Source organism: Fistularia commersonii, chromosome 6 (assembly GCF_037954325.1).
Source record: "Fistularia commersonii isolate RoL2024-O1a breed Wild chromosome 6, RoL_Fcom_v1.0, whole genome shotgun sequence".
In the NCBI taxonomy this organism is placed as follows: Eukaryota; Metazoa; Chordata; class Actinopteri; order Syngnathiformes; family Fistulariidae; genus Fistularia; species Fistularia commersonii.
The window spans coordinates 8,037,001-8,064,311 of NC_141289.1; the positions used below are offsets into that span (position 1 = coordinate 8,037,001).

The following is a 27,311-nucleotide window of genomic DNA, read 5'->3' on the forward strand; positions in this document are numbered from 1 at the left end:
GTTGTCCAGATTGGTAAATGAGAGGGGGAATAATTGTACGTCCCTTTCTGTTGTGTAAATCAGAATTAGAAATGGTTGGATGGTTGTATGTCTCCATATGCAGCCCCGCTGCAACCCTAACTGCAGGATAAGCAGTATAGATAATGAATGGGTGAACAAATGCATGAATGCAAAACTATGGAAATAGTAGCAACTATTGCTTTTTCCCTGATATCAACACGTTGTAATCAACTTGCAGTTTAAAACGTTATCCCTTTTCATGGAGCACATTGGGCTTTGCAGAGCAGAAGAATAGTGTTTAGGTGTTCAATCGGATTTCTCCTGATAAATGAACCTCCTGTAAAGCTGCTGTGTGGTCGGCCCGGACTGCACGTGGCTGTGCGCGGATTCTAGTTTTCTTGAATATGATCTTCGCGGACTAGCGGCCGCGCTATCTGCAGCAGGTTATGATAAGTGCTTTGCGGCTGACAGGCTGATTAATGGGGTCATGTCGACGAGCAGCGGGGCCGGCCAATTATATTTGATGCAGTGAGGAGGATTTTCAAGAAACTTTACGCTGAAGAAATGGCTGGTGCTGTTGAAGGGAGTACTCCCAGCCAGGATTAGGCTGTGGGGTTAACTAAAAACTGCTATGTGACCCCCCTCCTCCTGCAGAGACTGTGCCCCTGGACCCCCGCTGTGGCCTGGTTCTAGATCAGGGCACATGTCGGGACTACAACATCCGCTGGTACTATGACAAGCAAGCCAACGCCTGTGCCCAGTTCTGGTACGGAGGCTGCAACGGCAACAAGAACCGCTTCGACACCGAGGAAGAGTGCAAGAGGACGTGCGTGGTGTGACGGCCGCGTCCCTCAGGTGCACTGTCATATTAAAGTCACCGGCGCTTCGCCTGCCCACGAGAGAATCACCCTTGTCGCTTTATTTTATCACTTCAATTTCCTCAAGTGAAAATAAACCATAAAATGTTATTGGCTCCAAACGCCACAGACTATTGACTTCTCATATGTTCTCTTTTTTTTTTTTTCATAGGAAGCTGAGTGAAGGCATCTGCTATACCTTAGATTCTAATCCAGGAAACACTCCATCAGTTGTACTCAGGAATACGGGTGAGCGCTCTCACCTTGTGTTTTCGGTGTCCCCGGGGATCCGTGGCCCGTCGGGACGAGACCTCGTTCTGGTGCACCGTCTGTATACGTGGCAGCGGACTGTCCGCGCAACAGGACCGCTCGAAAATCAATCACTGTCAGACATTTCGGTGTTCGCCGCCAAGACCCGGCGACACCCAGCAGAACGCTCTCACCCCTATATCAACGGAATTTAGTGTTTTTATTGTATATGAAATTGCCGATGCTCTGTAACCTCGTGAAAATGTTTTGGGCATTTCAGCGTCTGTCTGTTTACATCGTTTTGTCTCTCCACTAACTGCGTCCGGTAGTAACACAAACACACACACACACACACGTTTACATTTACACTGCCCTCTACTGGTTAATTTGTACAAGCAGAAAACGCCGCAACTTCCTCCCCCTTGAAACGCTGCTGCGTCTTTGTCACCCAGTGGTTCTGACTGTAAACATCCATACTACTGTTTGTTACTACGTCAACATCTGACGTTCCACGTGTTTAATAAATCTAATCCAAACCAACTCAATGCGTGCCGGAGAATCACATTCATGTTAAGCGATGCGCCACCGGTACTTTGCTCCCGCAGAGCGGAAACAGGTCAAACTCCTCAGGGGAAATAAAAAGGTGAGTGTGTTTTCTCCAAAGTTGGAATTTTAATCTCACTATCTCTTTTCAGATGTATATCTCCTGGTGCAGGAGTAGTCTGTGCGTGTGTTTGTAACCGTGCGCATTATTCACTGTCCCCAACAACTGTTTATCCCACTGTGGGTTGCTAAGGAAAGTGCAATGGGGCATGGAGCCGCTTGGATGTGCAGTTCCTACATTTTGGCTCAAATCTATATTTAATTTATTCAGGCTTTCCGGTTTTGTCGTCAGGGTGTTGTTCCGATTTCGAAGATCCTCAAACTGCCACCGGGTCCAGGGTGTTCCCCATTTCTTGCCTGTTGGGTGACAGCTGGGACAGGCTCTGTGACCCTCGGAGAAGAAGTATTGGTTTAGACAATGAATGAATGAATGTCTCTTTATGACATGTGAACGAGAGGGTCAATGTTGTATTCTATATAATATAAATAAGTCAGTGAATGTCGTATGTCTCTATATGACGTCTGTATGAGAGTGTGAATGGATGTATGTCTACATGATGTGTGGTTGAATGACAGAGTGAATGGTTGTTTGTCTATATGACGTGTGAATGAATGGGAGTGAATGGCTGCACATCTCTATATGAAATGTGAATGGACGATTGCATATCTATACGATATGGTCGTATGTCTCTATAATGTGTGTGTGAGTGAGTGAGTGAATGGTTGTGTGTTTCTTTATGTGGCCCAGTAATTGGTCCAGCATGAACTCCACTTCTATTGCCTACAGCGACCCTGTGTGTAGCATAAGCCGTAAAGATTATGAATGAATGAATGAATAAATGAATGTATGAATACAAAGGGAACAAATTAAAGGTCCCTGCTGTTTGGCAAATAATATCATGAAAAAGAGCTACCTTTTCAGTTTCCCACATCATACATTATTCTGCTGAATAACAAAAAAGTGTGCCTGTGCTTGCATGCGTGTGTGTCATGAAGAATTCAGTGATAATGGGAGGACGGTTCTGCATCACACTTGGCTTGTTCTCGTACTAATCAGTTTTGAAATATTTCAACTTCGGTTGTCAGCATTTGCAAAGAGTCAGAATGTAATATATTCGGTATCAGGGCTAGACGCTAATTAGCAGAAGTAGATCAATGACTATTGTGTTGTGCTGAGTTGTGATGTGTTCAGACCCAATGAGCAACGCAATCATGTAATAATGTATTCATTCATTATAATGAAATTGTGGTAGCAGTTGGAATCTGCGGCCATCCAGAGGGTTTCCGCTGCGGCGGATATTCCACTGGTGCAGTTTGGGGCGTTTGACTATTACAGGTACATGGCCTCCACTTTTTTAGCGCTCTACCCAAGATAGCATTCACCCATTAAATCACACAGTGATGTCGGCTGAGCTGCCATGCGAGATGCTTACCGGACCATTGGGAATCACCCGGGATTTGGACACTTCGGGACGCAGAGAGGAGGAGTTGGGAATCGAACCGCCAAGAATTCAGATTGGACGAATCCCCGCTCTATCAAATCAGCCGGTGAGAACAGAAATCTAAGAAATGCTTATTTTCAGAATGCATTGCCAGGGGTTGATAACTTGTAATAATGCAGCTGATTCGCCATTCAGACGGGTGCAATCCTGGTTCTTAATCACTTTCCATCTCTGTGGTTTTAGAAGTAATAATGTCACCGTTGGGTGGTGAGGCAGGGTTTTCCTGATATGGAGCTCCCAGAGGAATATATCAACAATGCCACTTTAAGTACAGGAATAGGTGAAGCGCATGTTTTAGTTTGCTTCTACCCAGCCCTTTATAATCTGCAAGCAGTCCCAGCATCTCCCTCCATAATTGATATATATTCCGAAAATCTGCGTCATGGATCTGCCTTGGCTTAATGGAGGCAGGACAGCTTTCTCACAGTGCATAAGTTCCTTCCTTCTACTTAAATTACACGCTGGATGCTCCTCAACCAGTGCCACAGTCTGATCTATCTTTAGTGCTGCCCACGGGAGAAACGTTACCTAACTCTACGGACTCTCCGCACTCTATCAGGCCGTGGAAATGAGACAAAACAGGAACCTATTGATCAGGTCACGCCGACAGTGACCTCCTCTAATAGACAGTTTCAACATTCGGGAGGTAAAACTCACGGCCGCGGCCAAATGGACACAGTTTATGTTTAAGAAGACGTGGGGAAAAGCGGTGGCAATATTTTGGCTGTGCAATTTTCTCAGGGGGTGAAATTTGTTTTCAAAGATAACGTTCACGCACACGGCAGCTGATCTGTCCATGTCCCGCGATAGTACGGCGAGAGACCGGCTTAGAAACCCTTTCACCTGTTATTCCAAACACAGCTGCTGCAGCCAAACTTCTTTAAATCACTCCAAGTACAGATTTCTCCATGTGCTCGTCCGTCTCCCAGAACCCGGTTCAGGTTTTGTTGTGCAAGAAAATGTATATTTAATAAAACTGCAAAGGCTCAAGTACAGAGTAGAGATAACAGTTATTTGCAATCAAAACATGACATTTAGATTAAATCCTGGATCTATTCTCACGTTCGGTAGCGGATAAAGTAAAGTTGGGGAAGGCTTAAATGGACAGGGATTAAGGTGAACTTTTGTTAATGTCTTTCACGACAATACGATAATATCGCGTCGGGGGTCGCTACTAGCGCTTCACCTCACGGAAAGAAGATCCCTGGTTGGATTCCATGTATTTCCCGTTTCTGCGTGGGGTTTCCTCTGGATTCTCTGGGTTTCTGCCGCAGTCCAAACACTTGGAGGTTCCTTCGAAAACCCTGAAATTGTATAGAGGCGTGAATGAGAGGACAAATGGTTGTGTGTCTCCATAGGTGGTGGCCTTGTGTCTGGTGACCGGTCAAGGGTGAATCCTGCTTCTTGCCCACTGACAGCTGGGTTAGGCTCCAGCACCCCCACAACCCTGTGTGCAGGAAAAGCCGTATAGATGAATGAATGAACGATGATTCAATGTATTTATTGTCATATGTACGGTCTGTGTTTCCACGTGCAATGAAATTCTTATTTTGCAGTCCACAGTGAATATGTTTGTGGAGGTTATCGGTCATCCGGGTGAAATCTCATCGAAATCTTCTTCTTGTGGCAGCTGGACTTGAATTTCTTCCATTGAAGATGTTTCAAACATCACCCGAGAGGCTTCTGCAGCTCATGAACTGAACAAATTCAAGTCCGGTTGCCACAACAAGAAGATTTCGTCAAGCGTTCGCAGTTAAGCCAGATAGGTAGTAAAAAAAAAAAAAAAACATTAAATAAAAACCATGTTACTTCAACGAGATGTAAACAATGCTGAGAACTACTGCAGATATTGCATTGTGACCCATTAAAATCAAATCAATCCCATCAAAATAATGCATGCTGTTGTGGTCATTCTGGATAAAGGCTAGCAATGTACTGTATTCACAGCATGTAATATCTTTATGTATCCGGACAATCTATATCCAAACAGTGTGCCGCCGACATCCAACACTAAAAGCCCTTAATGAATTTAAGATAATGTTTATTAGTTAATGTTAATTATCTGTGGAAATCCCATGTGTAGAAAAGGGGATGGATACTTTTCAGTGAGACCGGCTTGCCCTAAATATCCCAGGTGTAATGCTCTCGGCGAGCTATTCGGGGGCTTTGACAGCATTGTCTCCACAGTTAGACCACAGGATACTTTCAGAGCTGAATCATGGTGATACCCCCCACCACCCCACCCCGCCCCCCAGTTGCCAGTTGCTTCTTTCAGTCTGCGACAGCAGCTGTTTGAGTTTGAAGCCTGCGCTGTGATTTGGCCCGGTGAGATTCCTCCGGAGCTGAGGCAGGCAGGGGGCAGATGGCGCTATATTTAGAGGGGAACGGGATTAAATTGCAGGGTCTTCACTCCAGGAGCCTTTTCTCCGGACTGCCTTTTCCAGCCAGGACCGAGTGCCAAGAGGACCTGTAGCCACAGTCTCCTTGCTCTCTCCGCAGACTCCTTCGTTCGCCCGACGTTTCCCCTCCCGACACAACATGGATCCCAGTGCCATCAAGGAGGAGCTGCGCCTGTTCCAGAGCACCCTGCTCCAGGACGGGCTGAAGGAGCTTCTGAACGAGAACAAGTTCGTGGACTGCACCCTGAAGGTGGGCGACCGCAGCTTCCCCTGCCATCGGCTGATCATGGCCGCCTGCAGCCCTTACTTCAGGGAGATCTTCTTCACAGAAGATGGGAAGGAGGTGGAAAACACCAAGGAGGTGGTGCTGGATGACGTCAACCCCTCCATTCTGGACATGATTATCCAGTACCTGTACTCGGCCGAGATCGATCTGACCGATGACAACGTGCAGGATATAATCGCCGTGGCCAACAGATTCCAGATCCCCTCCGTGTTCACGGTCTGTGTGAACTACCTGCAGAAAAAGCTCTCCGTGGGCAACTGCATGGCCATTTTCAGGATGGGCCTCGTGCTCAGCTGTCCCAGACTGGCCGTGGCCGCGCGCAACTTCATCGCCGACCGTTTCGAGCTCCTCTACAAAGACGAGGAGTTCCTCAAACTGGCGGCCCATGAACTGTTCGCCATCATCGGGGGAGACTCGCTGAACGTGGAGAAGGAGGAGCTCGTGTTCGAAGCCGTCATGGCCTGGGCTCGCTACGAAAAGGACAAGCGGATCAAGGTTCTTAAAGATGCTTTCAACTGCATCCGCTTCCGCCTGCTGCCCGAGAAGTACTTCAAGGAGCGGGTGGAGACCGATGACCTGGTCAAGGGCGACCCGGAGCTCCAGAAGATGCTTCAGGTGGTCAGGGATGCCTTCAAGGGAAAGCTTCCAGAGAAGCCAAAGGAAGGGGCTGACAAGGAGGGAGCGGACGAAGAGAACCCTTTCCCCGGTTTCCTAAACGACGCTCAAAGGCACGGCATGTACACGCGCGACTTCATCCTGATGGTGAACGACACCGCGGCCGTGGCGTACGACGTCAACGAGAACGAATGCTTCCTGGCAGCCATGTCTGAGCAAGTGCCGCGGAACCACGTCAGCATGGTGTCTCAGAACAACCAGCTCTACATCATCGGAGGGCTGTTTGTGGACGAGGAAGACAAGAACTCGCCCCTGCAATGTTACTTCTATTTGGTAAGCTCGCTTCCGCTTGGCATGCCATGCATGCTTTACACAGACCTGAACACTTTCACTTTTACATCAGCATTTAATGAACCATTTTTGAGATCTGGAGGTGCCCGGATGAAGACGTGGGTTTATGCACTCAGCTAGGCTACATGTCATTTCAAATTCCACAGAAGCAATTATTCTTATTTATTAATGCCACATTTAAAAAAAAAAGAACAATGTTTTATGTTATCACCTTAACAGAATCCTTCATTCATTCATTTATTCAGTCATTCATTTGTTTAGTATCTATACCGATCATCCTGCACTCAGGGTCGCAGGGGGGCTGAAGCCCATCCTGTCATTGGGCTTTCACCCTGGATCATGGGTAGAGACATAGAGACAATCATTTCCCTCATCCGTTTAGGGTCATTTTGGGTCTCCGATCAACCTACCGCATGTTTTTAGTCTTTGAGAGGAACCTGCTGACACAGGAAGAACTTGGAGACGCCACACAGAAAGGCCCCCATGTGGGAATCCCAACTGGGGACCTTCTTGCTGTGAGGGAGTAGTCCAAGCTAAAGCGCCACTTAACACAATCCTGTTTTCAAAAATCCCTCTGTGATCAACTGCTGACTCTCGTCCCGCCCGTTGTGAGCCACACAATGAACAAACTGATAAAATCCTCAAAGGCGAGCCTTTAATGGCGTCATCGATACACGACGGCAGGCTATTAAATTATAAGGACAAAAAGAGCCGGTAGAGGGTCCTTCAAACACAGAAGTACGAAATAATGTTTTTCCTCTCCAGCTGGATCCACTCACCTCAGACTGGCTAGCCCTGCCGCCCATGCCCTCCCCGAGATGCCTCTTCAGCATCGGCGAGAGCGAGAACATGCTGTTCGCAGTGGCCGGAAAAGACCTGCAGACCAATGAGTCCCTGGACTCCATCATGTGCTACGACATAGAGTGAGCACTTCATCTTTCTCTCCGTTGTTCCGTGTTTCTTCGGGTCGTGAGGTTTCTTCAGATCGTATAAGGTCCTCTTATAAGTCTTGCTTGATGTGGTTAACAACATCTTGATTTCCCAGCTGTGTTTAATCATCTTCCCAAAATAAGCTCACCCACATGGTATATAAGGCCACGTAAGAAAACAAAGACGGTAGAAATCAGGGAAAACGTTAAAATAACCCTAGGGGACGATAACTTCTTTCCACTAAATGCTCACCTCTCTAGGAAAATGAAATGGAGCCAGTCAAAGAAGCTTCCTCTGAAGATCCACGGGCATGCCGTTGTTTCCCACAAAGGCCTGGTCTACTGCATCGGGGGGAAGACAGATGACAAGTGAGTGAGTGTGTGAGTGAGTGAGTGAGTGTGTGTGTGTGTGTGTGTGTGTGTGTTGGACATTATGATGTCAGCTGCAGCTGGTTGCGGTCTAACATCCAATGCCGCTGCAGCACAGATCACAATTATGCAGCAAGAATCTGAAGATCAAACATGCTGCCATTATAGCGAATATGAATCCAGAGGTTACAGCGCTAAAGATTGGTTATTTTCTTTGCAGCATAAAGTTTAAGTGTAAAATGTAATTACATGTAAAGGAGATTTATTGAACTTTCTGATAAAGCCAACAAATCCCCTCCAGCCTCAAGATTCAACCCTTAATCTAATAACAATCAAGTGTTTTCTACCGCGAGTGGAACACTCTGCTAATCATCGAGAGAGAACAGGTGCGAGTTCCACCGGGGCTCTGCGCCGAAAAGCAGAAGGTGTGAAGCCTCCATCGTGTGTGTCTGACAACTGTGTTTTTCAAGGACATGTCGCCAGCGTGAACAGCCAGCAGAAAATAAGAAAATGAACAAAAGCCAAAATACGCCAGCCTGTATTCACAGCGGACAGCAGACAAACCAAAGAGAGAAATACATTTCACAAGGACGGGGAGAAGAAGGGACATGTTTTGCTTTGTTTTTTTTGGTAGAGTGGCAGCACCATCCCATCTGTCGATCCATCCATCCATTCATATGTCTACTCACCCATCTGTCCATACATACATCCACTGGTCCCTCCATCCACTCATTGACCCAGCTATCCTTTCATATGTCTACTCACCCATCCATCCATCCATCTGTCCCTTCATAAGTCCGCTCATCCATCCATCCATCCATCCATCCATCCATCCATACATTCATCCATTGATCTGTCCCTTCATCCATCCATCCATCCATCCATCCATCCATTGGTCCACTGATCAATCTCTTATTCTATCTGTCCATCCAACCATCCATCAGTCAATAAATCCATCTGTCTCGCCACCCATCTGTCAGTCTGTAAGTCCATCCATCTGTCCATCCATCTGTCCATCCCCTATAATCACCCTCAAGACCACCTTCCATCCATTCATCCGTCTGCTGGTCTGCAAATCAATCCATCCATCCATCCATCCACTCATCTATCCACCTGTCCCTCCATAAGTCCACTAATCCATCCATCCATCCATCCAACCATCCATCCATCGCTCCTCTGATCAATTTCTCATTCTATATGTCCATCCATCAGCCAACCATCCATCAGTCATTAAGTCCATCTGTCTCGCCACCCCTCTGTCAGTTTGTGAGTCTATCCATCCATCCATCCATCCATCTGTCCATCCCCTATAATCATCCTTAAGACCAACTTCCATCATTCATCCGTTTGTTAGTCTCCAAATCAATCCATCCATCCATCCATCCACCAATCAATCTCTCCTTCCGTCTGTCCATCAATCATCCATCCATCCATCAGTCAGTAAATCCATCTGTCTCACCACCCATCTGTCAGCCTGTAAGTCCATTCATCTATTCACCCGTCTGTCTGTCCATCCATCTGTCCATCCCCTATACTCACCCTCAAGACCACCTTCCATCCATTCTGTTGGTCTGCAAATCAATCCATCCATCTATTCAGTCATCCGTCCATTCATTCTAAGCTAAATGTGGTCACAGGTTTAGCGACGGGTTTACGTTCCAATGGGTCTGTCGTGAAGCGAGTTCGTCATTAAGCGAAAACACAGTTTCTACCGTGCTAGCGTACAGTATTTGCATACATATCGGGCATTTGTACCGTGCTAATTTACCTTTTTTTCCCCCTTTAATTTTTATATTTGCAAGAATATAGGCCAATTATAAGCGTTGGTAAGAACATAGAATACATGCTCACTCATGACATTCTGCGCGTATTTTAATATTATCGCAAAGCCCAAATCCAACTCCAAGTCGTTGTTAAATGAGTACCACCTGTATTATGGGCGACTGTACTTCTTGATTCTTCTGAATGTTGTCCGTACATTTCACACTGCTCTCATTTGATATTAGTTTACAATTTTCCAACAGCGTTGGAAATTTTTTTTTGTGGATGTTGGATGTTGTTTTGCTTCCGGCTACATTGTCAGTTGCTCTGCTAAATTTGAAAAAAAAAAAAAACAACAACATATGAATAGACATGTTCTCGATGTCTAATCCTTGCTACAGTTGCTAGATCTTGACATCGGGAACCGAGATAATATTTTCCTAAAACTTTCCACTGCACTGTCCTCCTCTCCACAGCAAAGCTCTCAACAAGGTGTTTGCATACAACCACAAGCAGGGCGAATGGCGGGAGCTCGCTGGCATGAAGATGCCCAGAGCCATGTTTGGAGCCGTGGTCCACAACGGCAAGATCGTGGTGGCAGGCGGCGTCAACGAGGATGGCCTCACCGCTTCCTGTGAAAGCTACGACTTTGCAACAAACAAGTATGATATTAATTGTATTTCTTTTAGCACAATGGTTACAGTAAGAGTGTGTCTCCGTGATGGGTGAATGGTTCTAGGTCAGGTGACAGTTGGGAAAGGCTCTGAGTGCAAGATAAGCAGTATAGATAATGAATGATTGATTTTGTGCAACCCCAAATTTTTCATTAATTTCAAGCCTCTTTTGGAGTTAAATTAAAACCTTTTTTAATGTAAACAAGAAACGCCACTCGAGGACAAAGCTTGGATTTAACTCGGAGCGTCGCTCCCTTTACCTGCACTGACTTCATGCTTTTTTCTCTCGTAATCTAACACCTCCAGACTCGAGTGAATCTCGGCATTGTTTGTTTCAACATTCGATATCTTTTTCATTTTGTATGTTGAGCTGCCGGACACAAATCATTTCTTCTTGTCTGTAACCTGGAGACGTAAAGTTTTCCAAACTTGCAAATGCCTGCGTGTTGAAAACAACAGAAGTGGCTCCAGATTATTCATGAGCCAGAAAAAATCAGAATAGCAATGAGCTCGGGCAATATCGGATCAATACAATCAAAGATGCACTTCTACCATAGACTAATATCAATCATTCTTAATTCTCACTTACTACTTAATAGTGGGAATATTTAAAATGACAGGACTGTCTAAGGAAATTAGAATATTGTGATAAAGTTCTTTATCTTCTGTACTGCAATTAAAAAAAAAAAATGGCTTTTTCATGACATTCTAATATTTTGAGATGGGATTTTTGAGTTTTCTCAAGATTTAAGCCATAATCAGCAATATTAAAATAATAAAAGGCTTACAATATTTCACTTGATTTGTAATGAATCCAGAATGTATTTTTGTTTTTTAATCGCATTACAGAAGATAAAGAACTTTATCACAATATTCTAATTTTCTGAGACAGGCGAGCTTTTATATTTATAGATGGGAAACAAGAACAGTTCTTATAAAACCAAGTTTAAAGTTAGGGGACTTTTTATGGGGTTCTGAAACTGCAGGCACGGGGTTATTTTTCAAAATAACTATCGTTTCTTTCTCCGAGCCTTTTTCATTAGTTCGAGATGTTCTGGAGATAAAGTCAGATTGAGTTTTGACGTGTATGGAGGAGTTCAAGTGAAGATCTGAGTACAAGGATGCTGAGGGTGGTGTAGAGGAGGACCAGAGAAGACATTTATGGATGGAGGGACAGTGGACAGGAAGTTTGTTTGTGTGGGAAAAGAAGGGAAACAGAAGCAAGGGTGAGATTAGGGCAGTTGATCTCTGAAGGGTCCAGCCCAAAGGGGAAGAATAAGATCAGGTGAAGTGAGTTCATGACATCACTGGCATCATTCTCAAGGAACGTCGCAGCAGTCGCACGTTCCTGCAGATTTCCTCCTTCACAACATCAGGAAGATCTGCAGATTCCTCACGGAGGATACAACGCAGATACTCAATCAGGCTCTAGTCATCTCTCATTTGGACTACTACAACTCCCTCCAGAGTTGTAGATGCCAGAAAAGAGTTTTATCCTCAACCTCATCCCGAATTATGTCTCTCAGGTGGGAGCCCTTCACAGAGTTTCCACAGGAGAGGAGTTCTGTAAACCTCGTGAGCGCCGCTGGTTCCCTGTACGCTGTGGGTGGTTTTGCCATGGTGCAGACGGAGAGCAAGGAGGTCGCTCCCACAGAGGTCACCGACGTCTGGCAGTAAGTGCGGTGATTTTCAGGGAATGAGGCATGCAGCTTTATTGTGTCGCCTCCAAGGTTTGACCGTCCTCTCACTCCCGTTAGGTATGAGAACGATAAGAAGCAGTGGAGCGGCATGCTGAGGGAGATGCGCTACGCCGCCGGCTCCTCCTGCATGTCTATGCGTCTCAACGCCGCCAGGATGCCCAAATTGTAGAAGGAATGGCTCCCCTTTTCCTCAATCCTTCTCAATCTCCCCCCAGCGAGCTCCCTGAGAGGCGTCTCATCTCCTGCGCTCGGGTTTTTTTGCGCGTCAAGTTGATCTCTGACATTCATTTTCCACCGGTGATTTTTATCTGCGCTCTAAACGCCCGACGACGCTGCCTCTTCAAAGACTGCGCATCCCCACAGTATTAAAAGGAAAAAGAAAAAAAAAAAAGATTATTTAGGCTGATCTCTGAAACGCTCCTTAAATCATTTCTAGGTCTTCTTTTGTAAAATAAACATTTGTAAACTTCTGTGTATCATAGTGCTTTGATTTCCTGTGATCTAAGCAAAAACGAAGTTACAAAGACCTGCCACAAGAGGAAAAATGTATATTTATGGGTTTTTATGTACGTTCAGGTAAACAAGAAAGTGGAGCCGGGTTAATAGTAGATGAAGCCTCAACGTCAAACATGAGCGATAATGAAACTCAAACACGCGTCACATGAGTCAATTAAACCTTTTTATCTAACATAGTTTAATCATTTAATCATCGTTTATTGTAATAGATGACTGAAGTAACACATTTAAAGAAGATATTTCGAATCCTATTCGACAGTTTCAAGAGACAGAAGTCTTGAGGTGGTTACTTTGCGGACGATGTGCTCTAATATGTCACCGGATTCGCCATCAGACGTAAGCGGGCTTCGCCTTCGTACAGCCTTCGTTGTTTTCTCCGCTGCCGGCTGGCAGATGAGGCGCCGCCGTCTCAAACTGTCGACACATTTGAAATTGTTTGAAAAAAAATAAGAGCAGCCTTCCCTCTCGTTTGCACTTGGCGGTGAACCGTTTGTTTTTAAAATACGGCGCTTTTTGCAGTGCAAGACACTTTAGGTTGATTGATACCTTTGCATAGTAAATGTTTATTTGTGGAAGGTGGTTGTTGGCTTTCTGTGTGGAGTCTCCATGTTCTCCCTGTGTCTGTGTAAGTTTTACTACAGGTTCTCTGTTTTTCTTCCACCGTCCAAAAACATGCAAGAACTTCGCACCTGCATGTTTGGACAATTTAGGTTCAGTCGAAACCCTAAATTGTCCAGACGTATGAATGCGAGTTAGAATGGCTGTATGTCTCGAGTTTACATGGAAATCAATGCTGGGCCATATTTTACCCATACAAAGGATTGAAATTGCGTTTATCTCAGTCGTAAAAAAGTAATAAATATCACCCACAACAAGTTACGACCAAGGTAACAAGATTAAGAAAAGGTAAGATGCAGTGATTTAAAGTGTCTTAAACGGACAGCAGTTAAAATGTGCAGACGCAGAGTTCCGAGTGTGGATGTGTAACCCCTGAGTCGGTGTGTGTGTGTGTGTGTGTGTGTGTCCATGAAACAGTTCTTTGATGCCATGAAAAAGTTCATGTATAAGCGAGTGTATGGTTGTATGTCTATATGTGTGTGGGTGACCGTGTATTTGTATATTCTATGATATTTCCAGATTGGGAAAAAGCACATGGAATACAAACTTACATCCAAAACCCAGGACTCTTTCACAACAATCACAGGGGGAAAATAACGTAACTTCTTCTTCAGTAATTCTTATTCAGTCCCAGCCACCTCAAACTGAGGCGATGTTTGAATAAATCATCCTAACATATTTCTTGTTTGTTTGTTTGTTTGTTTTTTTCTAGACGGATGTTTGATTCAGAACAAATATTTCCTGTGCTGATATATTCTGAACAGGCTCCATGTGTGTAATTCCAGCTCTTGACGAACTCTTTGCGTCGGGGTTAGTTAGCAGGAATAACGAACATGTTCTTTTTCTTTGAGTGGAAAAAAAAAAAAAAAGTTTTTTTCTGCATCATTAAGAGGTCAATGAACAATTTTCCAAGCCTTTCATTTCTCAGATTTATGTTTCCTCTCAAGTATTGATATCCATCACAAGTTTCCAGAGCCAAAGCAAGAAGTCAGAGGGAATCAATATAACAAAACAACTCTTCATCATACTTGAAAACCCACTGAATTATGTCTCTCATGAAATCAGCAAGCGCAGCAATATGTCCAATATGTAGGAAATATTAGTTGCAACCATTACACTGGGAGATCCGCACAGCCAGAATTGATTAGAGAAGTCGAGAGGAAATTATAATAACCGTTGCTTGTTTTTCAGCGGTGAGACTGATTTTCACTCGTTTGCTTACTTATTTATTTGTTTGGACTTGAATTGTTCCAGACTGAGCCTCGGGGCTTTTCGCTTTCATGTTTTCAGTGAAACTTTGTGAACGGGAGCAGTGGTGGTTGTTGTTGTTTTACTCGCCCGGTTCGTCTCGGGTCCTCGGCCGCTGTTGGGCCGGGTGCGCCGTCACTAAAACTGAGCAAACAACGTTATTGCTGTCCACGGGGTTTAGCGTGTTGCATTAAATATGATGGGGTAACATCAATAGCGCTCTGCGAGGAGGAACTTAACCACCCTGGGGAGGACGCTTGTGTGGTCAAGCCGCAACCGCTCCTCCAGGATCAGACACTTAGAGCCCAAGTAGTCACTTGTTTAACCTGCTTGTGTAACATTTAGAAGCTCAGTATTGGATGTGAATCGCCCTTGTATGATTGAATGGTTTGTCTCTTTATGACGCCTGCAGTGACGTGCAGTCAGTAGAGGCAGGGGAGGCTGGGCCTCACCTGTCGTCATGGAAAGAAAAAATTGCAAGTGGTTGTATTTATTCAGTGATTTGTACTATTGAGTTATTTTCTATGTGGCTTCACCATTTTTTAGTTGTTTTTTTTTTCAAAATGGCTTAAAAAAAATTCACATTTACCGTTCGAATATGAAGAAGAGACGTCCGGTGACACGGCAACCAGCTGAGCCCACTATAGATTGCGCAGTGATTCTGCTAACTATGCTGCCATGCTATGACCATAGTGCTGTCTCTGTGGATGTCACTGATAAAAAAAAACACTTTTGATATATGAACAAAATTTCCATAGTTTAGCTGATGTGTCTAATGTTTTTCGTCAACAACTGTAACGTGTTTCTCGTTGTCCTGGTAACCATGAAACGACTGCAAAGAGACATTAAGTGAGGCACGCAGTGACGGTGCCTCATGGTAGGGGGCACCGCTGATCCCAGGGATCCTTCTTACGACTGGGCTACAGAATAATAGTATTAGCAATAGCAAGCTACAGTAAATAGTTAGCAAGTCAAGTGCAGCCATCCAACTATTTTTTGCTGATCTCATCGGGCTGTATAACTCACAAACGGTGGGAAATGAATGTAAATCTCCTGAGCAGCTTCTCAACTTTTTGACCCAGAAGGATCTCATTCAAACTGTTCCTGGGCGACAAAGTTGCTCCGGCCGGTGGTCACCGTTCCAGCTACAACAGCATCGGTGGAGCGCTCGTTCTCGGCACCGAAAAGACTCAGAACATCAGTTCATCACTCAACATCACTCAAAACGATCGAGGACGACTGTCTTCACTGGCAGTGATTTCCATTGACACAGAAATACTTTTAAAACTAAAGAAAGAAATGGAAGACTTCTACAAGCAAGTTATCGATGCTTCAGAAGGAGCGGCACATGGACTTCATTTATAAGTGAAGGTAAGAGATGATAACATTTTTTTTACATGTGCTTTTGTCTATTGTACAGTTTGTATATGTAAAGAATGCTGATATGATACTTTAAACAAAACACGTCAACTGCTGCCCATGAAAGGGTGAATAAGCTTCTCTGTAGGGTTCATATGTTTGCAAATCTGACTGTGATAACGTCAGTGCCGCACCAGCCATGAACCTCAGCGCACGTCACTGGACGCGTGAATGAGAGGGCGTTCGGTTGTATGTCTATATGAGACCCTGTGATTGGCTGATGGATGAACCCCGCCCCTGGATGGACCAATGACAGCTTGGATAGGCTCAAGCCCCCTATGACCTTAACCGCAAGATAAGAAGTATAAAGATTTAATTCAAGATCGTACGAATGCATAAATGACCTAACATTATCATATAATAATGCTAAAGCATGTTAGCATGCATGTGCGCTTGCACGCACACGTCTGTCTATCTGTGCATCTCGCTAGCTATTGAACCGAGGCTTAGAACGGATAGCAGCAACCTGTCGTTGTTTATTTTGGCACCGGCCACGCAGGAGTCTTTTTCAGAAGTCTTGCAGGAGTGTGATGTCCTTTAGTGGACTGTGAAATATCTAGAATGCTGATATGTTTTCCATCTGAGATGCCATTTAGTTCTCATGCAAACTCCGAGCCTGGTTTTGTTTGTTAGAAGCAGGCGAGAATGCGTCTATTGAGTGTGTGTTTTCAAAAAGCATGTTTGGAAATCGGGTAAAATATCATTTGCATACCAGTGCGTTTCCGTGATGTGTTTCCCTCACTTCAAAATGTCTTCAGTCACGAATCAATATGTGTGTGTTTGTGCCAAATTTAGCTCTGCAGTGTCACACCGTGTTAAGCACATGCCCGTCGGAAGAAATAACAGACCTCGACGGATACAGCTGTCACTTCTCTCAGCAAAAGGTGCTCTGAAGAGTTGCGTTTATTGCGGCGAACGTGTGTGTAGCCCAATCTTACGAAAATAAAATGACCCTCGAGCGTCGTCGGCGTTTGCTAAGCACCTCTCGGGAAGAAAAGATGTTGTGGGGCTGAAGCGCCGAAGGCTTGAAATGACCGCGGATGAGACAATCGTTTGATTTTTAACATGAGACGGCTCTGTCCACGCATTCATTCCAACATCCTGGCTGTACGAATGTGTCAGAAAATGTATGCGACAATCACTTACGCCCCCAGATAATGTGAATTCCAGTGAAAGCAGGAAGCAGATGGTCTTAGCGGTTAGTTGCTTGCATTTATCTGGATTTGTTGCTCCCCAGCTTTGTGCCGGATCGCGTTTGGTTGAGGTTGACCAGATCCCGGCTATTTATTTGCCGTGTCCATGCGACACGGCTCCCAGAAGATCGCTTAGAAGCTTTCTCAACGTGTTTGTCTACGTGCATTCGCAGTTTCTCAAAGCTTTCTCTTGCTGTTCAGTCAATCGAGCTTGCAGGTACATTCGCTCTCGAATGTGCCGGGCGTTCGCGTTATGCTTCATCCGCCTGCTGGTTTGGCTTTTCATCGTAGTTTTTCTGCAAGGCAAGGACCTTTCACTGAAGGACCGTTGCACTATGTGAGAACAAGAAGGCTGCCGGTCACAGAATGGCCTCCTTGAACGATAACTAGCCCGCACATATTGACTTACTTGGCCGGCGAGCGAGAAAGCCTCGTGACAATTCGTAAAACCACCGCTATGGAACACTTCATGGAACATGTGATGACTATGTTGATTTTCAAGTCACAGTTTCCATTCCAGGAGTATTAAAAAGAGATGTATCCCGAGAGAGATGAAATGATAAAATAATTGATTTGTTTGTTTGTCAGCATGCATGTCAACCCTTGCATTGCCTCACATCTATAATAAGAGCAAAATGCATCAGCGGGCATCACAGGAGGTTGCCTTCAAGCCAGATAGATAATTTAGTTTGCTTGACTGTTTTTCTTTCAAGTCTTGTCAACTCGGGGTTTGTTTTACCTTCTCCTTCTCATTCCTTGTTCAAAAACTAATTGCTCAGTGACAGTGATGATAGCCCTGGGAGAGGGATTGACAAATTTACTTGCATATTTTTTTTCCGTACTAAACTACACACTAGATAATATGAAGTTTAAAGAATCTAAACAACAAAAAGCGTTATTGTTTTATAAATCAGATTTGAAAGGGGTACGCGACGGCACCGCAAGAAGGTCCTCGGTTGGATTCTCACAGGCGACCAGTCTTTGCAGAAACTCTACGTTCTCCTCGTGTCTGATAGCAGACCTCCACCTCTAGGTTTTCTTCCACTGCAGATCACAATGTCCAGTATTTTCAATTCCGTCACTCAGAAAGAATGATGAACAGATGTTTTGTTTTGTTTTTTTTTCCTTTTATTAGACATGTTTGTTCGAATTGCAATGCAAAATTAGCCTCAAGCCATCATGTCGCGATGCATACTTGCCTGCCCTCGCCTTAAAAATGACTTCATACCTAATAATGCCTCTCGGAGCTACTGATCTCAGGCCAAATACCTTTCTGTGATGAAGTTAGCGAGGCAGGAATATTCTTGCTTGGACTTTTCTTGCTATTGCTCTTCTATTTTAGACTTGAATACGATGTTCAACCCCAGAGGAGTTTTTCTTGGAGTATATCTGGAACTTGTTCTCATCAATCAGCAGACTTTCCCTCCAGATACTATGACATTATCACTTGGCGCAGACGGCATTATCCTGCTCATCATACATCATTTTACTGCAATGCCCTTTTACTGCTCTATAGTTGAGATTACATTTCGAAATGATTATTAAATTGTGTCAGCTGACATTACACAGAAATATTGTAACATTTAATGCCATTTTAGGTCGTCCGCATGTGCATGTGTACCCCACAGGCATAAAATTAAGCCCAAATATTATCTCGGCCCTATGTAATTCTTATGTCTCCTTCTTACGTGCTGTGCAAGTCTAATAAAGACCGCAGCTTAAGATAGAAAGGTAATTTTAGTCTCTGGAAAAAGTCATTTCCTCCTCTGCCTCCTAACTGATTCCACACTCTCTCCACACTTTCATTTTCATGAGAGAAACACCTGTGTGGAGTGGCCCGGACCCGTTCGCCGCGGCAAAGACGTACCGCAACCTTGGTATTAATGTTAAACAATCCTGGAGCGAATGTGTTGAAATAGATTTGTTTTTTTTCTTTCGACTGAATTCTAAAATGAATTTCAGTGGGGACAAGCGCTGTATGTTGCAGTGTAAGCAGTTAGTGTGCCGCTGGGTTTCTTCTATTTTCTGCTGCACCTAAGTCGTGGTCAATTGCACTTTAAATGATCAATTAGGCAGCAAAGAGTCCGTGATCAATGACCTAATGGTGAAAGCCCAAACTTCCCTCTCTGTGATGCCAGAGTCCTCGAGCTGACTCTGAAATTCAGTCTTTGGAGCGTACGTTTCTCTCGGGCTCGAGAAAAAGCCCAACACGCCGGCGTGGCTCTGCTCGGTTCTAAAGGATGTCGGCATGCTGGGAGAAAAAGATTTCACATTTTTATGTTGTGAACATGCTGTGAGAAGGAAGGTGGAAGGAAAATGTTTCCAAGAGACAAGTATATACCACTGGATGCTGCATATTTTTATTGAACACATTTCCTTCCATAAATTGCCTTGATTGTTTCCATAGACTGCAGCTTAATCAGTCAGATACAACACAGACTATTGCCAAGTTTGTGCTCTGATATTCTCATGAAGCCAAACACCACAGAGTAACTACAATAATTCACTGATCAACACGGCGCTAGTTCACAGACAAGACACAGAAGCTCCTTCAAATATTCAGCATTGTGAAAATACCGCCATGAGACGCTACTTTTTTAGGTCTACTTGGTTTTAGCAAAACATTTTAAGAAACATTTCGATCGCTTAAACATTCAATTTTTTTTTTTTTTTTAAATCCGCTAATGATAATCAAACGCATTTCACAACTGCAGAGCGCAAAGATAACTGTAAGAAAACAGAAATACAAAAATGTTTTATGTTGCCAATACAAATACATCCATCATAAATATTAAGACACCATTCGGCAGGCCAACAAAGCGCTATGAGGGCGGGAGGTTTTGGCAGATTCACGGCGGAGGCGAGACAGAGGGAGCTGAAAGGAGGAGAGTAAAGCACTATGACTCAAACAGCGATCAGTCAGGTGTTTTTAGTTCCTGTCGTCTCACCACCGCACCACCTGGCTGCCGTAGTCCTCGGTGGTGGCTACAACTTCCAGCACCCTCACCTCCTCCTCATCCTTGTCCTCTCCTTCCGCTCCCCCTAGTCTCCACAGCTCAGCCAGATAGGTCCTGTGTAGCCGCTGCCTCTGCTGCCTCTCTTGCCGCCTCCTCAGCCTCTCCTCCTGATGCTGCCTTTGTCGGTTGTACTGGTAGCGCTGCAGGAACAGCTCCTTCGCGTACTCGTACAGCTCCACGTCGAGGGCGTTCAGCCCCTCGATGCGCCACCGCACCTTCTCGCTGATACCGATGCTGGCGGCGCGCGTGCTGTTGATCTGCGTGAAGGCCCGGATGAAGCGCAGGCTGAACGTCCGCTCGAACAAGTACTGTGTCTTGCGTTGGAACTCCGTCAGGCCGTAGAAGGCCATGTTGCGCAGGTTGGCTTTAGCGCTGGTGAGAAGCACACGGCCTCGCTCCAGCTCGCTCATTGAGGACATGTTGTAGCAGCCCACCAGGCTGAGGTCCGCCAGCATGCGAACCTGTCGGTTGTTAGCCAGATTGGAGGGGCAGTTCATAAAGTCTGCCAGCGACACGCCCGTCCAGTCCTCGCCACTGTAGCACGCAGGGAGTTCGTCCTGAGTGGGAGGGCGACCGTCGCACATGTGCAGGGCGGTTTTCCAAGTGGCGCCACGTTGCACGTGCTTCCACTCACTGAGGTAGCGTGACACCGGGTCGCGTAGCATTGTGATGTAGTAGAAATTCCTGCGGAAGAGACGAAGAGACACAAACAGGATTAAGTGTCTTGGCTTATTAACCACACGTACGTCTGTTCCGAATCATCTCAAATTCAAAATGGGACTTAATATCAATCACAGGGCCATAAAATAAGATATCCCAACATTCACGTCTACAGACTATCTAGAAGCTTTTAACATGTGGCAAGAAGCTGGAGAACTAAGCGAGAACTAGCACAGGTAAAACATTCAAACCGCACACAGTAACGTAAACTAGGAAGCTTCGACCTTTGAATTCCAAGCAGTCAAAGCTTAAATACCATCAAAATATAAACTCATCATACATCTGAATTCGACACTGTCTTCTCTTCGTCTGTCAGTCAGTGTGTCAAGCATTGCGGTAGTCAGTCAGTTTCCCTGTCAGTTTGCCTCGTGACTTTTTGCTTCACCTTGATAAAATATGACTTTTTTTTTCCACAGAGCTCTTAGACTATTCATCCTTTCTTCTCCAGACACAGGTCACGAATATTTATTCCTTCACAGCATCCGTGGTGGAAGCTGTATCAGTCATTCACATCATTATCTCGGACCTGGTGAGATGACTAGTGTGTGCTTTTTGTTATGGTTGAGCGTCAGCTCAAATGGTCAACAACCCAGGGTCTTTTTGCCCTCTGTCCATTTTGCAAGATGGTGTGACTACTCCTCTCCCTTTGCTGCCTCCTTGATTTTGTATTTAATTGGGTCACCTTCCCTTTATACTAGTCTGGTGTCATACCTTAAACCACTTTGATTTTTATGCAGCTCTTGTGCACTGACATTTGTCATTGTGACAGGTTTTGGCAATGTAGCCAACAATAGCAATCTGTGCCAACAGCAGAGGTTGAAAACCTTAAAACAAAAGGAAGGGATCTGTTTATCGCCTGTGCGGCACACACCGTGTCCTAATTTAAGGAGCCGCTCGGGAATGTCAGCTGAGTCAGGTCACACACCTTAGTGATGACAGTCGGCGCAGTGATTTATCACATTGTTCGAAACGCTTACAAATGCTGCCACCAGCGCAAGGTGGTGTGCTGATTCAACTGATACAGGTTGGCGTGAGTTCAGTTATTGGGAAAATTCTTATTGTTATTGTTTATTGTTCAGAACAGTTGTCAGAATAACGGATGGCTCAAAATACTTTGATACCATGACAGGATTAACCCAAGTCCTGACTTAACCCTCGTGCAATCTTATCATTGTCTTTACTCCCCTCGTCCTACGGGTCAAAAATGACCCATTAGACAATCTTTGCACCCTAGTGGTGTACAGCCCACATGGAAACATAAACAAAAAAGAAGTATCACTTTTTCTAATTATGGGGTCTCCTTAGGGAAAAGTCATAAAATTTCAAGTTGGAAAAAAATAGGTTAAGGTGTTTTTTCTACAGCTAAACATGGTAGTGGGTCACTTTTGACCCGCAAGACAAGACAAGGGTTAAGGCCTCTGCAGACTTCACAGGAAGCCAGGCGGTTCTGCAGGAACAAGTTGTCTCTCTTTGTGAGAAACTCACCGCAGAAACAACAATGCAGTAACTGCATGGTGACAACTGCAAAGAGGTACACAGTCACTTGGGTGGTCATTACACAGTGTTTAATTTGAGGATCGACACACTGCAGTGAGGGAGTGTTTTCCCGTACCAAACTATACACTCATTTATACACGGCGTCTGGCCTTTGGCAGTTTATTGCAAAGGTATCACCATCTTTTGCAACAGACACGCTCTTATGTGCACAACATTCAGCCCTTCTTTCCAAGAATTCCTGGTCATTTGTGTGTCTTTATCTCACTATCTCACTAGATGTGTTGCATAGATTTTCATATTTCATTCTTTTGTACTTTTCATCCTCACTAAACAACCTTGGCTGCAAGCGGAGAATCGGGAATGGCAACACATCTGCTTTACAGCATTGACCACAGCTTCACGTTTTTGACCGATCACATAATAGTTCTTGGACGTCCTTCGACAATAAAGTTCTGCTCAGATGAGGTGTCAAGGACAAACTAAATAAACACCAGATCGTGGACCAGAACAGAGGGACACCATGTTGTTCTGACAGCCCTGGGGGCCAGAGAAAAGTTATTGCTTTTCCTGGTACATGAAGAAGCCCTAATAGCCCCAAAATATAATTAAAACACAAGACTGTAAGCTACTACAAGGTACGAGTTGTCGCTCAGATGAATTTTTGCTTTGTAATACGAACCGAGATCGGAGTTACGAGTGAGCAGGTTGAACGTTTGACACCAACGTTGGCACCGCGGTCCATAAAGTGGCGTTTGAAAACAGTTGGACATGCCCAGAGAAAATCATGGAAAATCATGAGTGAGGTGTGCATGTTGTCCATGAAGAGATGGAGAAGTTGTTGGTCGTGAAATGCCGTGACCGAGAGCATCATCTGTGAGAAGGCAGGAAACATTAATAGGGATTTGGTGCGGCAAATGGCGGCATTGCAGGAGCCATTTAAAGCCAGCCAGGGATGGTTTGATCATTTTAAAGAGGACCGGCATTCACTCCATTTGTAAATTAGGTTTCGTGATAAAGTGTAGCATCGTGTTCAAATTAAATTAAGCAATTCATTGTTGGATTAAGTGTGGAGCAAGTAAGTTCAGTTAAGTGATAGAGCATTACTTACTTACATTACTTACTCCGAGCTCCTCCTGCAACAAGGCGGTGTTGCCGGTCTTCAGGGTGAATATGTTTAATAAAACCAATTTATTTCTTTATGTTCTCTTTTATTGTTCTTTTTCTTCTTTTTTTTTAATACAGTATTCGTGATTTAGAAACAGATGATTTTTCTTGTCTAAAAACATATGACAAATAGTTGGAACTGACTAAAAGCATTTCAAATCATTTTAATGGGGAAATTTAATTGGATTAAATTTGATTTTGATTAAATCAGGCTCTTTCACGCACCGAATTAAACTCGTAAATCAGTGCCTTATCATATTTTGACGAAAGCGAGCTGTACGCCGAAAGGCATTCTGGGTACAGATAGCTAGCTAGCTGCCAGGTAGCGGCTGGGACTAGCTGAGTAGGTGAATGTGAAATTCGGGTAAAGAAAATAGCAGATGGACAAATAAAACAAAAAAGATGTGTATCGCAATTTCTTGAGCGCAGTTTCTTCCGCACCAAAATTTTGGGGGGTTAAATTTTTTTTTTATGTTTTTTTTTTTTTTTTAAAGTCCAACACAACCTGCTTAGCCCAAAATAACCTAGCTAAGTGCTCTTAGCTAGGTTAGTTTGGTAGTGGTGGACCCAGGAATTCCACTGTGCCACTATAAAAGCATCTTTAGTGCTCTGTTTAACCAAACTAATGTGAGCTTTTTTGTCAAACAATTGTTCTCATAGCTTCTAATATTACCTGGCTCTTCGGGTCACTTTTCAAATGATCACCATTCTATTTTATTTTCCACACCCTTGACTGTAAGGTAACATTTACCCAAAGGTCAGATGTGTGCTCACATTTTCAGCGAGTTCTGCCTTCTGCAAAGAGTTTGCCTATACCGAGTTCCAGATATGCAGTTGAAATCAGTTGCATTTTTAAATGGTAGTATTTATTTAGTGATTTGTACTATACAGTTAGCTTCCACTTAACTTCACTATTTTTAGTTTCTTTTTTTTTTTTTTTTTTTTTCAAAATCGCTGAAAAAAAAATTTACATTTATAAAGAGACGTGCAGTGACACGGCAAACAGCTGAGCCTATTAAGGATTGCGCAATGATTCTGCGAACTGTGCTGCCATGCAATGCACTGAGACCGTACTGCTGTCTCTGTGGATGTCATTTAAAAAAAAAAAAACTTTTATAAACGAACTAAATTCCCATAGTTTTGTTGATGTGTCTTATGTTTTTCGTCAACAACTGCAACGTGTTTCTCAAGCGACGGTAAACAGCAACAAAGTTGCTTCGGGCGGTGGTCTCCGTTCCGGCTACGACAGCACCCGTGGAGCGGTCATTCTCGACACCGAAAAGAAGTAAAGGTAAGAGATAACAATTTTTTTTTTACATGTGCTTTCTTTTCTATGCTACAGTTTGTATATGTAAAGAATGCTGATATGATATTTTAAACAAAACACGTCAACTGCTGCCAATAAAAGGGGTGAATTAGCTACTCTATAGGGTTCACATGTTTGTAAATTCGACTGTGATGACGTCAGTGCCTCACCATACGTCACTGGTTCAAACCACCGTCTTGTATATGAGAAAAGGGCAATGTACCCTGAAAACCTAAAACTCTTTATATAGACACTTAGCATTCACAGTAAAAAAAAAACATCATAATTGTTTCCTCGTTTTCATTGAGGAAAATCCAACAGAACTGAATTGCAGGATGATCTTTGAATTAATTACTCATGCACAACAGATGCCCCCCTCTGGAGTGATGGAACCCTCAAAATCATATCCTGGGATCAATTCTTAAATTTAGAGTCTTAATTTAAGAATTGATCCCAGCAAGACAGAATATATGTGTGTGAATGAGAGGAACTCGGGTGGAGCGGTGAGGCTACAGGGAATGGAGATCAAGAAGCTGGAGGATTTCAGGTACTTAGGGTCAACAGTCCAGAGCAACGGAGAGTGCGGAAAAGAGGTGAAGAGACGGGTCCAAGCAGGTTGGAATGGGTGGAGAAAAGTGTCAGGGGTACTATGTGATAGAAGACTATCGGCCAGAATAAAAGGAAAGGTGTACAAGACAGTGGTGAGACCAGCGATGATGTATGGACTAGAAACTGTTACAATGACCAAAAGACAGCAGGCAGAACTAGAGGTTGCAGAGATGAAGATGTTGAGGTTCTCTTTGGGAGTGACCAGGATGGATAGGATCAGGAATGAATCTATCAGAGGGACGGCACATGTTCGATGTTTTGGAGAGAAGGTCAGAGAAGCCAGACTGAGATGGTTCGGTCATGTACAGAGAAGAGATAGTGAATATATTGGTAGACGGATGCTGGAATTGGAGCTGCCAGGCAAGAGGTCTCGAGGAAGACCAAAGAGAAGATTTATGGACGTAGTGAGAGAGGATATGAAAGTAGCTGGTGTGAGAGAGGAAGATACAGAGAATAGGGTTAGATGGAGAAAGTTGACTCGCTGTGGCGACCCCTAACGGGAAAAGCCGAAAGAAGAAGAAGAAGAGTCTTAATTTAAGAATTGACCCCAGGATATGATTTATGTCTAGTTAGTTTAGATTTCAGTCTAAATTTTAGACCGTAAACCAAGGAAGACTGGAGCCAACTGCCCTGGAATGACCTTCCAGAAGAGTTCATCCAAGTTATATCATTATTGGCCTTCAGGTTTTTTTAATCATATGCATGTCTTTACTTTTTTTTAATCAAAAACCAATATGTATTTTTTTAACATCTTTCGTGCCTTCTTATATTCCTATTATTTATTATGATTTATATTCTCATTGTATTGGATCCTGCTTTTGTAGGTTTGTCGTTCAAAAACATTTCCCTTTCCGAAACATATTTTTTACGTGTTGTTCATGCACAACTGTGTCTTAGCACAAGAACATTCAGCTGGGATTAAATCTCAATAGAGCTACATAAAGACCAAAGACCAGATTCAAGTGGATCGATGCTTTCATAACTACAGTACCTTTTTTCATCCAAGTCCATGTTACTATGGAGCTCACTGGTTTCTCTTTTAATCCTGTGTTCTGAAAGTCAATTATAACTGCATTATGTTCAGCTAGTTCCTGTTATGTGTGCATGTGCGTGTTGGAAATATTATCGACTGCGCAGTACATGGGTTGTGCTCAATTCATCAATTCAGTGATATGCTCCTGCAGTCAAACAAGAATTAGCCGGATGAAACATTACAGCGTGTCAAGAATATTGAGTGTGATGAAGGTGTGATAATGACGTGTGTGAAGAAAACCTCATCAAATGTGTCCGAGTGCATGGATGCAAACCACACGTTTGGCATTTCTTAACTTTCTTAACGATGTGAAACAATTTTTGTTTGTGACGCATCAGTTTACACGGTCTAACTTCACCCAACGAGCTTTTTTTTTTTCCCCTGGCTCTTTTCGTTTCTTTGTGTGTGCTGTGAAAGTCTTGGCAGAAATTGCTGTAAGCAGGCAGTGCAGATACCATACCAGAAAACAAGCCTTTCCATTCTTATCTATTGATTTCAGTGATGAGTAGCATTACTATGAAGTGACTGGCTTGAGTGAGCACCAGGAGAATTTTAGTCATTTTTTTCCGAAAGGTTTTTGGTTGTTTTTTTGTTTGTTTGATAGTTTTGTTAATGAAAACAACACAGATAAAAAGGAAGTTGAAAATGTGCATCTTCTGGGCAAAGATCACGGTGA

General features: G+C 43.9%; 3 protein-coding genes and 2 long non-coding RNA genes across 6 annotated transcripts in view; 3 read left to right on the top strand and 2 right to left on the bottom strand.

The window, feature by feature from the left end:
• Nucleotides 1–1,645, top strand: part of LOC147233281 (uncharacterized) — a 40,018-nt gene extending 38,373 nt beyond the window's left edge. Inside the window, exons 34-35 of the mRNA XM_086147929.1 lie at nt 655–855; nt 1,030–1,645. Of these exons, the coding sequence (XP_086004055.1) occupies nt 655–839 (185 nt within the window). The 3' untranslated portion in view covers nt 840–855; nt 1,030–1,645. The remainder of the gene's footprint in view (nt 1–654; nt 856–1,029) is intronic.
• A 420-nt stretch (nt 1,646–2,065) lies between these two features.
• Nucleotides 2,066–4,411, bottom strand: LOC147233282 (uncharacterized). The gene is made up of 3 exons (XR_015106263.1): nt 4,398–4,411; nt 3,143–3,242; nt 2,066–2,100 (listed from the first exon to the last, which is right to left on the bottom strand). It is a non-coding gene; the product is annotated as an uncharacterized LOC147233282 (long non-coding RNA).
• Nucleotides 4,412–5,503: 1,092 nt separating this feature from the next.
• Nucleotides 5,504–12,765, top strand: LOC147233283 (kelch-like protein 41b). Its single transcript, XM_086147930.1, has 6 exons — nt 5,504–6,844; nt 7,628–7,785; nt 8,053–8,160; nt 10,398–10,583; nt 12,122–12,268; nt 12,353–12,765. The coding sequence occupies exons 1-6, from the start codon at nt 5,750–5,752 to the stop codon at nt 12,462–12,464; spliced, it is 1,806 nt and encodes a 601-aa protein (XP_086004056.1). The 5' UTR covers nt 5,504–5,749; the 3' UTR covers nt 12,465–12,765.
• A 6,872-nt stretch (nt 12,766–19,637) lies between these two features.
• LOC147233284 (heparan-sulfate 6-O-sulfotransferase 3-B-like) overlaps nt 19,638–27,311 on the bottom strand; it is a 30,040-nt gene continuing 22,366 nt past the window's right edge. Inside the window, exon 2 of the mRNA XM_086147931.1 lies at nt 19,638–20,990. Within this exon, the coding sequence (XP_086004057.1) occupies nt 20,234–20,990 (757 nt within the window). The 3' untranslated portion in view covers nt 19,638–20,233. The remainder of the gene's footprint in view (nt 20,991–27,311) is intronic.
• The window catches only part of LOC147233285 (uncharacterized), a 33,423-nt gene continuing 30,868 nt past the window's right edge, over nt 24,757–27,311 (top strand). For both annotated transcript variants that reach the window (XR_015106266.1, XR_015106265.1), the window contains exon 1: nt 24,757–24,978. This is a non-coding gene — a long non-coding RNA (uncharacterized LOC147233285). The remainder of the gene's footprint in view (nt 24,979–27,311) is intronic.

What these genes read in the sequence shown, in the direction of transcription:
- LOC147233283 (XM_086147930.1), top strand. Translation starts at nt 5,750, where the DNA reads ATGGATCCCAGTGCCATCAAGGAGGAGCTGCGCCTGTTCCAGAGCACC. An exon ending in TACGACTTTGCAACAAACAA is followed by an intron (nt 10,584 to 12,121) that starts GTATGATATTAA and finishes TATGTCTCTCAG; the next exon opens with GTGGGAGCCCTTCACAGAGT. An exon ending in GAGGTCACCGACGTCTGGCA is followed by an intron (nt 12,269 to 12,352) that starts GTAAGTGCGGTG and finishes CACTCCCGTTAG; the next exon opens with GTATGAGAACGATAAGAAGC.